The sequence below is a fragment of the Mustelus asterias genome, chromosome 16, assembly GCF_964213995.1.
Source record: "Mustelus asterias chromosome 16, sMusAst1.hap1.1, whole genome shotgun sequence".
Lineage (NCBI taxonomy): Eukaryota > Metazoa > Chordata > Chondrichthyes > Carcharhiniformes > Triakidae > Mustelus > Mustelus asterias.
The window spans coordinates 93264657-93276935 of record NC_135816.1 but is presented as its reverse complement, the minus strand read 5'-3'; the positions used below and the strand labels follow the sequence as shown (position 1 = coordinate 93276935).

The 12279-nt window shown below is 41.9% G+C and overlaps 1 protein-coding gene across 1 annotated transcript; it reads left to right on the top strand.

Annotated features, from left to right (window-relative positions):
• The first annotated feature begins 231 nt into the window (after positions 1 to 231).
• LOC144505397 (cobalamin binding intrinsic factor-like) lies at positions 232 to 11552 on the top strand. The gene is made up of 8 exons (XM_078231509.1): positions 232 to 280; positions 1372 to 1554; positions 2870 to 3040; positions 4972 to 5127; positions 5868 to 6029; positions 7366 to 7542; positions 8907 to 9051; positions 11477 to 11552. Exons 1-8 carry the CDS (start codon positions 232 to 234, stop codon positions 11550 to 11552), a joined length of 1119 nt encoding a protein of 372 aa, XP_078087635.1.
• Positions 11553 to 12279: the final 727 nt, after the last annotated feature.

Genomic DNA, 12279 nt, shown 5'->3' with positions numbered 1-12279 from the left:
TATTCCCAGTCGGTATGGAGCAGACGTTCCGGGAATGGCCAGTTGCCTGGTACTGCGTCAGAATGTTTCACCACTTCATGCTCAAAACCCACCTCCGATCATTGTGTCAAAACACCAACCACCTACTGAGATAAAACGTTCAGTTTTAAACAAGGTTAAAGTCCACAACATTGAATCAGCAGGACGTGACTCAAGGTCTGTAGTTCGCGGAAAATCATGCTTCTGGTGAGCATGCCCGTTCTCTTCAGTGTCTCTTACGTGGCAGAAACTGAACAATGTAGTAAGTGCGACATGTTTTTGTAACGTTCCAGTGTTTCAAGCAAGAGCGATTATTTGTCGTTTTGTTAAACCCGTTTGAAATTTCGAATCACGTCTTAAATAACCCAATAATTTGGCAGTGCATAAGGAGGCCATTCAGCACACAGTGTTCTTTCTATTTATTTCACTGAGTCACCTTTTCCCAAATCTGTGCTCTAATTTCCTCTTCAGGCACATATGCAATTCCCATGTATTTTTAAGCAACCATTGAAAATATTCCCAGCCATCTTTCAGAATGCACTTGCCCGACGTAACCACTTCACTGCGTGAATTGTTCTTCTTTCAAATAAATCAAAGTTCCATTACAAACACTTCTACCGGTGCAAAGAGCTTCGCTTGAATTGCGTTTCTCATGCTATGACGTTTCCAACACTTCTATTAAATATTAGTTTAACCTTCTTATATCTCAGGACAATATTCGCTGTTCATCTAATTTCTCGACATAAACGTAGCCCTAGTTCCCGGTTAGCATTCTGATGAATCCTCTTTGAGCATTAGAAAGGACGAGATTACGGTCAAATGTTGACCCATTTAAAATCAAACCGCTTAAACAGTTAAAATCGGGCAGATTTAAAATCTCAAAGCGTGGTTAGCATAATTGGACACAATACGCCAACAGAGGAAGCTTTATAAATATTTATCACACATTGTTTCTTTTGTAGTCACTCCAATTTCCGTCAGTTCATTCTTCATTAGTACATATCGTCTCCTCAAAGACTAGTGTATGCGCAATTCTATTACAATTGCAAAATTTCATTTTATTACTATATTTCACCTCATATTTTTCGATACGAAATGCATCGTTCAATCCTTCTCAACATTAAACTTAAACTATGCTATTTTTTCCATTACACCAGTTTATCGATGTCTCCCCGAAAGTTGTTAATGTCCTCACAGATGTTTGTAGCAATTTATTTTCTCAACGTGTGTTTCTAGTTACTGTGTTCACTGGCCATTTTTTATCTTCTCATTTTCCCCAAGCACCTTCAGAGTTATTTCCATTTGAATATTACTTGCTGGGCTGTCAATTAATTATTAGGTTATGGGTTTCAGTGACTCCTGATAATCAGCAGACATCAATTTTGAGGAGCATAAAGAGGAAACTGAGCGATCGACTTGCGAATCCACACCCCGGTGCGTTCATTGCCTTGCGCCTGGGGATTGACCATGATTTGCAGCTGGAACGAACATGTCTTCGATGGCTGAGTGAGATAGCTGTTAGAAAGGTTACGACAGGTAAGAATTAATCTATTATCTAATACAGAATCTTTAGTATTGGTATAATAAATGGCTGTTAAATTATTATTGATTACGGACACTGGGATCTAAGAATATTTCAGTAATTTTAGGGAAGCAATTTATAGTCCAACATCTCTTCAGGTCATATTCCTCTGATATTAGGACGCGACAATTTAGGATGCGGCACTGTTGTAATTTTCGATGTTACAACCAATATGCATAGCAGGATTGCCAAGGTCAGCTGACTTCGAATAATGGTTAACAAAACTCCCGACAACAGGGATGCCCCCTACTTGTGAATGGAGCTGTTATAGACAAATGCATATACGTATATCGATTTTTATTGTTAGACAGCAAACCATTAACGTTTCTTGCGACTATTGGTGAGGTTTTCAGGAAAACCTCGTGTGACCTGCGCCTCTATCGTCCAGCAGTTCCAATGCTACAATTCCAATCATTAGCCCCTGGAGATAAATAACTCAATGTCAGTTACAGAAATAAAGAGGGCGTGACAGGGGAGTGGGGGATCTGCTTGCCTATCAGGCTTACGGCGAATGAAGCTTAGCCACTAATCCTTTATAGAGAAGATCGATAATCCGTTGGACACAAGATGGAATGCATAGCCATGACATAGACAACTGTGGTTATGCCACTACTTGTTAAGAATATTTCTGTTGGGAAAGCGACTATTAACTCCATCGTTATTTCTAAAATACGACTGTGCACTTTGTTTCGCCGAAATTGTCTAATCTTTTCCATGGTTTCGCTAATTCACAATAATTGGTAGAAAATACAGCCGTTTGTATCATGTTTTTTTTTACCAAAACAATGCTCAACTAAACATGGGTCCTGAGACTGAGAGGCGGAATGTGTATCAACTGAAAGTAAAGTCTTCATGAAAAAACATAATAAAATACAATGGATACTAAAAATCTGACGTGCAAAATGGAAAATAGTGAAATATTCGAGGGGGGCAGCATGTTCGCATGTTACGATTGTATTCTCTATTTTATTATAACGGCAACTGTTCATTGTTCCGCTGCTTGCACCTCCTCTTGCCCCATCATTTGTTTCGTAACTTGCCCAATTTTAACTCCCTTTGGCAAATCCTCCAATTTTTTCTGTCAGTTAATGTCTCCAGTCCTTCAACCTATCCCAAAACCATCCTCACATCGTCACCAATTCACGGTCCACAAAATATGTTTACACTTCTGCTGATGATCATTGATAGCATCATTTATATTTTATTAATATCATTTAAGTTATTTAACGACCCAGTCAGAAATAGATATTTTTTTTTACTCTTCCACAGGTGAAATCTTTCCCATAGACCTGATGGCTTTCTACATCTTAGCATTTAGATCCTCATGTTGGAACGCAGCCAAGATCTCAGCCCGGAATAAGGAGGTGAATCTGGTGGCGATGCTTCGCAAGTCTCTGTACAGAGGAATACATGAAGGATCCACGATGCCATATTCTAACGGTAACTGCATAGGCTCGTGCCGCAGACATTTTCCTTGCATACAGATTAACATTCGCCTTTAACAAAACATAATGCAGCCCGCAGTCTTCAACAAGTTTATTTTCCAAAGTTGGGCTAACTTCCTTTCCTTCTTCAGCAACGCTTAACTACTTATGATGCTCAAATCTGTCAGAGGAAATACGGCCACTGAAAAATCACAGCTGCAAATTAAGCGTTCCGGGCTATACAGCACATTGAGAAATGATTTTACAAAGATGAACACAGGATAGTTGGAGTTGTAATACTTTATTAGGTCTAACACAAATGAAAGAACCAATGGCACAATTATCAATTGCAATTGCAATGTGTTCAATCTATGCAAGTGAAATTCCTTATCCCAAACTCCCAGCATTCTAAATTGACATTCTGAGCCGGTTATAATCTTCAGCAATTGCGTCAACATCATCTGATCGAATTGGCTTTACTACAATTAGAATCTCATTCTGTATCAACTTCTATAACCTCCAATCCACCTTGTAAGTGATGCTAAAGGTGTTCTCTTAACATTCTGTGTCTGCCTATATTGTGTTTATTATCATTTCTATCAAACTCTTCAAATGTTCCTATAATATTCCGGCACGTTTCCTCATCAGCACGTACCCTGCCCCATGAAACAAATCCGATCGCAGTCACCATGTATACAGATCATATACAACGCATTGTATTCTTCATCTTTGTCCCCCATGTTAAATAATCCAATCCCTCCTCATCCAATCTCTACTCATCTCCTCATTTAAATCACAGATGGTTTCGGCCGTCCCATCACAATGCTGTTTGCCCTTAAACATGCAAACCCATTTACGTCTAATTTGACGGTTGTCATCGTGATAGCCAAAATAACCCTTATCGCAGTCTTTATCACTTCTATTAGCTCAAACACTGCGAAAAACCAGATACTTCCCCATCCTTCAGATTCCATGCAAATGAGAAGATGTTGGCGATCATGGACTTCCATTTGATTGGTCCAAAATTATGCTTGGCAAAGTACTGCAGTGGTTTTCCGTGGACGTCTCTAGTATACCTGACCAGGAAACGCTGCCGCTCTTACCGCCTACCATAAGATCTAATGAATGGATTGGTCGGCTGATAATCAATATATTCGGCCATGCTATGCGCATAGCGTCCATTGTGATTAAGTCCTGAGTTGGGCCTCGAACACGGAAATTGTAGCCCAGATTTAAGCCACTGCGCTACAAGACCGCCAGCCAGATGTTTGTTCAACTTTGTACAAGGCGCCAGTGACAGTTACTCCAAAAGGTCTGTGACGTTCATGCACTAAAACACTTGGATGTGCGTTTGCATATCTATGTCTATCGGTTTTATTAATTTAAATAACGTGAACAGATTTAGGCCTTTTCCCCTGGACCAGATAATAATGGAAGGTGATATCGTAATGAAGATGGAACATTATATCCAATTGCGGACGAGATTATATCTAGGGCTACAGATTTGAGCTAGTCAATATTAAATCTAATCGAAAATTCAAGGGACACTTGTCCGCCTGATTAATGCTGAGAATGAGGAATTTGGTCCTACTAGGATGAAATGAGGAGCCTGACATTAATGTATTGTAGACAAGTTTAGACAAGTGGGAAAATACATTTGATTATAGTTAAGCTGACATTTTCAGATGATTTACGATAGCGGGGGTCGTGGTTGGGGCGACGGGTGGGGGGGGGGGGCGGCGGGGGTGGAGGAGGGTGTGGAGTGGGGTGATGTGAAAATGAAAAATCAGTTCTGATTCAGTGCTTTAATATTGGACCAGGTTTCTAACAAGCAGAAGCCAACCAGCATGAACTCGCGCGGGATTCTCACATCGCGACTAACTATTTGCCAGATGTGGAGCACATAACTAACACTTACATCTGACACAGTGTGTTATTTTTTCTTAGAAACCACTAGATATTCTCTGAAGACATTTAATGAAGTTAGCCTGGCAATTTTGGCACTATGTCAGGAGCAGGAATATATTCATAGTTTTGTCATTCATAATTTCGCCCGAGTTCATCTCAGGAAGATCGCTCAACATGGAGGAGAATTCACTGTCGGTAAGTATGTATCCCGTTAAATTTGTAGTTCCGAAAGATCAGCTTTGAGTTGATTTTGGAGAGGGGTAACCTGTGTTTGCACGAGTATGGCACGTTAATTTAGCGAAATTAGCCTTACATGGAGAGGTTATGATCATTCAAAAATGTGATGACACCTGCATTCCCACCCTGTCCATGTCAGATTTAACCCCTGAAATGTTTATTCCAAACCGCGTTTCATCATCCCAATATTGTATTCACTACGTCCAGTTTAATTCCTATTTAATGCCTTTGCAGCTCTCCAGGTTTGGCAACTCCATACAGCTTTTTGTCAGGAATTGGTAAACTTGAGCGAAAGAGGGCGTAATTGGTTACTGTACTGAGAGTAAAATATAGATCAAATTCGGGAGATATGCTTTTGCCGGTGATTTCAAGGACTGTTTATCCCTTGTGAATTTACGATGTTATGGAAGCATCAAGCTAGGTAAAAGGAAGTTATTCTTATTGTACTTGTGATTATTTGAACGTGACCTTAATTAATTCCACGATGGTGCTCGCCTATCTAGTTGTTTTTAAATGATACATTCAAGTCTATTTTCAATAGGCATTATTGCAGATGTTTTCAGCAAATTATCAAACAGATTAACTGAGATTATGGCGATTCGCTGCGTGAAGAGAACAAGACATCGTTTTCCCTTCAGATTGTACCATCGCTCTGTCGTAACAAATGCTCATATATGTAATTGTTTCACACGTTGCAGATACAATGGCCACCGCTGCACTTACTCTGCGATGTTTGATAAACTCGCAACAACCAAGAGGTAGATCTCGCCTTGAGATTGGAAAGGCTTTAATGCGAATTATCAAGTGGATTCTCAGTAAAGTGCGAGAGGACGGGACCATCGGGAGCTTGAGCACCACGGGTCTGGCTATGCAGTTAACGTGATAGTGAGGATACATATTTAATTGTAGCACAGTGAAATTAGTTATTGGCGACCTTTCATTCCTACGTTAACCCAAACAAAATAAAGAAATAGATCTCAGATATTGCTAAATGTGTTCTGGACATAATCGAATGAGGTTCAACGCCAACCAAAGTGCAGCGTTTACGGATCGGTAGCACCTCATGGGCTGAGTGGTTTGTTTGAATGTGAATTAAAGGGTAATTTTACATGTTGCTGACGGCGAAGGTGGTTCAACAGGAATAATTGCTGATGATTAACACATATTTCCTTTCCCACTGCTGTCTTTGTGGATAGGACGACCGTGTTACTTCATGGGCTAATTACACATTTGTCACCATTACTTAAAGTAGAGTTACCAGTTACTCCAAAGTGTGCCAACTGACTTAATACTCAATGTAGCAAACGTCTGTGAAGAGCTGATAAATAAAATTGAAAGTTTGAAAACGCAAAATATTCAGCTACGGGAAAATTGAAATAAAAACAATAAGTACTGGACGTGCGTTTGCGTTTGAAAAGCATCTGGGAAGAGAGAGACAGGATTTAATAAAAGGTTAAAGTTTCAGGTAGATGACTATCTGTTCAGATGAGCGGTCACCCAACGGAAAGATTAACGTTATTTCTTCACTCCACAGGTGTCAAGTCTTCTGAATATTTGCAATTTTTCACTTTTTATTTGATATTACCGCAATGACGGTTTCTACGGGCAATCGTTCCCAAACATTCTGCAGAATTTACAGCACATGAGTCATTTGGCCCAAATGGTCAATGCACTTATCGCTGCATCACGTAAGCAGTCGTCGCTTTTCAGTTTTCTCTATTCGTTACGAAGAATCGACACACGCCTTTCCCCCAGATCCCAGGTCCAGTCTATCCTAACGGATAAACAGTCATGTCTTCGGAAACTTTCCTGTCAAGGACTGTTACGCCTTCGACTGCGCTTCTTCAATCTTTCAGTGACATGGAGAACATAGGTGTATAACGATTAGTAAGTGTAATCTAAATAGACTATGGCTGACTGGCAGAGTGCTACAAGTGTTGCGGCCACATACTTTAAATTAATTTTATTTCAGGCGGTCCAGAGAGCCGCCAGCAGTGGATATTTCCCTGTACAATGGTTTAACATGTACAAGGGTGATCTTGCATCCTCTTGTTCATTTCTTCCATTATAAATGCATGTTACTTTATGCTGCAATGCCATCCAACAGAATGCATGCGTGTTTTGCTCAGGTAAATTCCATATATCATTTTCTAATGGATGATACTTTTTTTGTTATTATGCTCTCGGCTCTGACAGAAAACATTAACGTGCAGACATCGCGTGCCTATAATTGCAGCAAATCCCTGCAGAAAATGGTGCATGAATTTTCTCAAGGAAACTTAGAAAATCTTAGAACTGTTTCACAGGTCGCAAGAGCCCTGGGAGGAAAGAGTTACCTGGACGTGAACGGTGTTGGCTGTCCTACATATAAAGGTAAGTATCCGACAACGGACCAGATTAAACATGGAGGAAGGGTAAAATTCGACATATTCAATGGTGCAGGACTATTGTTTACTGTTGAAACTGTCTATTTCGTCCAATTTTCCGCTTCTTTTTGTATAGCATAATATCATGCATGTCTGTGTTTTGCCTGCGTTGCTTCTCCATACATTCAGAAATTGAGAACACATTCACAATTCTTTGGTTGAACAGTTCTCTAAAATGTGTTTAATAAGATAAAACGTGGCGGTTTTAACAGAATCCACCCATGCAGGAACGGAAAGAATATTGGCCAGGTTCCATTCTTTGTGTGCCCAGCATCAGAAATCCCTCGTTTGTTGCGCGAAGTTAGCACAAAGATACTATAGTGTTAGGATTCAAAATCATACCATGAAGACGAAATGTTCGATAAAGTCATGGAATATAATTTTGCATGACCAGATAAAGCACACAAAGACCATAGAGTTCTTGGTGTCCACTCACGTTCATTTAAATGGTTATCCAATAGTCAACGAACCATTTTATTTACATAGACGAGCACTAAACACGAATTATTTATGCATCGACTTTATGTTTGAAACTTGCCCTTTCAAAAGTTTCGCTTGTCCCATCAGACAGCGCAGCCTGGAACGTAATATCTAAAATGTTGTTCTCGTTTGCTGACTTTAGCTTTTTGCCCCCATGTTAAATGTAAATGAAAACGATTAAAAAGGAACATAAATCAAATGAGTTCAAGGAGAATCAGAAGCTTAAACAGGAACAGACTTTCTGGCAGTTTTCATTACAGTTCTGAACTTGAAAACAAACGAACGAATGTGCAGATTCGCGATCCTAAGTGCCGGCCCTTAAGTCCAGGTGGCAGCAAGTTGAGCTTGGTAGATACTAGATCGCTTACAGAAGACGCAACATTTTTTTCTGTTCATTACTGTTCATTACAGAGTTTTTTTTTCTTTGGAGCTGGCCAACAACGGGACGCCCGGCACGATTGTCCCTTCCAATTGAGAATGTAGCGACAGGCCCCCTTCCTAAATATGTGATGTTCCATTGATGTAAACTGCTGTTTTCCGAGATAAGTCCTGAGAGCAGTTATCAGTCGAACAGATTTGAAGAAGTTATATTTTCCTCGAAATGTTAAATCTTCTCTCTGCGGATGCTGGCAGGATGCTGAGTACTACCAGAACTTCCTGCTCCTTAAAATTTCCTATTTCGAAGATCGTCAGTATTTTGTTCTTACTTCGGTCAACCAAATGGTTGAGAGACTGAAGTTATCTTTAAGTCCAACCTTGGCAACCATGACTCGTGCCTTGTTAGTCCGTCCCAGAAGAAAAAAAACATCAATACATTTGTTAATCTTCGAGGATATGCACTTGCAATGGCAACGAGTACCTCGTACTTTTCAAACATTGTCCATTTTTACGAGATGGTCTTGTGGCGTTTGCAAAAGCATAAAAGAGATGATTATGCATATTCGTTCAATGGCATGCAAGATTTTATGTTCGTTTCGTATTTTGTTTGGAGCGGTAATAATTGGAAGCCTGAGCCATGTTAGTGGCCTCACTGCTACATGAAATTTGACGAATGTAGTTATCTACGTGATGTTCACTCGCGTGCACTGTTTTCACTTGAGTTGTGACTTTCATCCAATCTGACCTGGAGTATATCTATCAAAGTTACAGGCCGTGTTGATAAGTGCCCAAGGCTGACAATAAATTATAGGTTGCTTGATAGCTTAATGTATTTCTCTATGCACCACCATAAATTCGACTCTATTAATCTCAGCACTATTGGGTAGTAGACGTGGTGTAGAATAGTTATCAATTATGGACCTGGCCTGATGGAATCTATCCAAGGCTGCTCAGGGAGACGAGAGGTGAAATCGTTGGGCCTCTGACGCAAATCTTTGTCTCGTCACTGGACACAGGTGAGGTCCCAGAGGATTGGAGGATAGCCAATGTGGTCCCGTTATTTAAGAAGGGTAGGAAGGATAACCCGGGTAATTATAGGCCGGTGAGCTTGACGTCCGTGGTGGGGAAGTTGTTGGAGAAGATTCTTAAAGATAGGATGTATGCGCATTTAGAAAGGAATAAACTCATTAACGATAGTCAACATGGTTTTGTGAGGGGGAGGTCATGCCTCACGAACCTGGTGGTGTTTTTTGAAGAAGTGACCAAAATGGTTGACGAAGGAAGGGCCGTGGATGTTGTCTATATGGATTTTAGTAAAGCATTTGACAAAGTCCCTCATGGTAGGCTAGTGAAAAAGGTTGGATCCCATGGGATAAAGGGGGAGGTGGCTAGATGGGTGGAGAACTGGCTTGGTCATAGAAGACAGAGGGTGGTAGTGGAAGGGTCTTTTTCCGGCTGGAGGCCTGTGACTAGTGGTGTTCCGCAGGGCTCTGTATTGGGACCTCTGCTGTTTGTGATTTATATAAATGATCTGGAAGAAGGAGTAACTGGGGTGATCAGTAAGTTTGCGGACGACACAAAACTGGCAGGACTTGCAGATAGTGAGGAACATTGTCAGAGGCTACAGAAGGATATAGATAGGCTGGAAATTTGGGCAAGGAAATGGCAGATGGAGTTCAATCCTGATAAATGCGAAGTGATGCATTTTGGTGGGAATAATGTAGGGAGGAGCTACACGATAAATGGAAGAACCATAAAGGGTGTAGAGACGCAGAGGGACCTGGGTGTGCAAGTCCACAGATCTTTGAAGGTGACGTCACAGGTGGAGAAGGTGGTGAAGAAGGCATATGGCATGCTTGCCTTTATAGGACGGGGCATAGAGTATAAAAGTTGGGGTCTGATGTTGCAGATGTATAGAACGTTGGTTCGGCCGCATTTGGAATACTGCGTCCAGTTCTGGTCGCCACACTACCAGAAGGACGTGGAGGCTTTGGAGAGAGTACAGAGGAGGTTTACCAGGATGTTGCCTGGTATGGAGGGGCTTGGTTATGAGGAGAGATTGGGGAAACTGGGATTGTTCTCCTTGGAAAGACGGAGGATGAGGGGAGACTTAATAGAGGTGTATAAAATTATGAAAGGCATAGATAGGGTGAACGGTGGGAAGCTTTTCCCCGGGTCGGTGGTGACGTTCACGAGGGGTCATAGGTTCAAGGTGAAGGGGGGGAGGTTTAACACAGATATCAGAAGGACATATTTCACACAGAGGGTCGTGGGGGCCTGGAATGTGTTGCCGGGCAAGGTGGTGGAGGCGGACACACTGGGAACGTTTAAGACTTATCTAGACAGCTATATGAACGGAGTGGGAATGGAGGGATACAAAAGAGTGGTCTAGTTTGGACCAGGGAGCGGCGCGGGCTAATTGTTCCTGGTTTCTCGTTTCAAGGCTTCATTCTACAATCATCTTGCTGGTGCCAGTACAGAGTGAGACTGCGGATAGTTGGGAACCTGTCTCGGGGGCAGGGAATTCATATGGTGTTCGTGGAAGTGGAAATGACTAGGGTTGGGAAGCATTTTCCGATCGGGGCCATTGTGATCTCCTGGACTCGTTTCGATCGCCTCAGGGGGTCGGAGAGGAATTTCCCAGATTTTTTTTTCCCCATATTGGCCCTGGGGTTTTTCACTCTGGGTTTTCGCCTCTCCCTGGAGATCACATGGTCTGGAATGGGGGGGTGGGGGTAAGTTAATAGGTTGTAATGAACAAAGCATCGTAGCTGTGAGGGACAGCTCGGTGGATAGGATATTGGTATGTAGATAGGCTGGAAAATTGGGCGGGGATCCTGGATTCAGGATTCAATCCTGGACCGGGGAGCGGCGCGGGCTTGGAGGGCCGAAGGGCCTGTTCCTGTGCTGTATTGTTCTTTGTTCTTTGTTCTTTGTATGACTGTGTGTATTTTAGTAATTGCCAATGCCGCTCTCTGTTACCACTAATAATCTCTATATTTTACGTTTCTAATTTTACTCAGTGACAACTATGACTACAGCGTTTTCGACGACCAACAGTTTTCCGAATCAAACCGGAACAACAGCTTCACCATTTAGCAACTCCAGAATTTTGAGTCAACCCATTGAACCGCCCCCCACGTCCTTGAGCATTCCAACTAGACCTCTATCGTCTATTCAGCCCATGTCAACGGAAACTTTTTCACTTGCTCGAAAATCGTTATTCCCCAGTTCAGTAGGCAGCACTCCAAATCCCATACCATCGTTAATGGCTTCAAGTCTGCCCAAAATAATGGTTTCTTGGAACAGTGAGACAGTACGCAATGTGGACAGTAAGGTTGTACTGATCATGAAGAGCGAAGCAGTGCCCAAAATGTTGCCCATCGCGACTCGTAGAACCACATATATCGTAATCAGTGAGATTGTGCCAACAGGAACCAGTCAGGCTTTGTCTACTATGCCCACCCTGGCACGGCACATTGCATCCGTCATGACAAATGAAACTATGCTCAAGGTGACGCATGCGACTTCGCCCATTATGACCGGTGACGTTGTATCCTTCGTAACTAGCATGATTGCAAAGAACACCAGTGAGTCTGTACATGCCGTGACCACAGGGATTGGACAGAAAGTAAGCACTGAGACTGTGCCTCTCGGAATCAGTGAGGCGACGGAACAGTCCGTCATAAGCATTGGGTCTAAAAACATCGTAACCCATGAGGGTATTTCCATTATGACCCCTGAGACTAGTTTCAACGTGACGACTGAGTCTGAGTCCATTGTGTTCAATGAAACGGCACATGTCACGACACGTGAGACGGACTCT

Bases quoted from the DNA above. Each gene is read 5' to 3' on its own strand.
- LOC144505397 (XM_078231509.1), top strand. From the start codon at position 232: ATGCCCGTTCTCTTCAGTGTCTCTTACGTGGCAGAAACTGAACAATGT. The intron at 5,128-5,867 runs GTAAGTATGTAT...CACACGTTGCAG, and splicing joins TGGAGGAGAATTCACTGTCG to ATACAATGGCCACCGCTGCA. The intron at 6,030-7,365 runs GTCTGGCTATGC...CGGCTCTGACAG, and splicing joins CGGGAGCTTGAGCACCACGG to AAAACATTAACGTGCAGACA.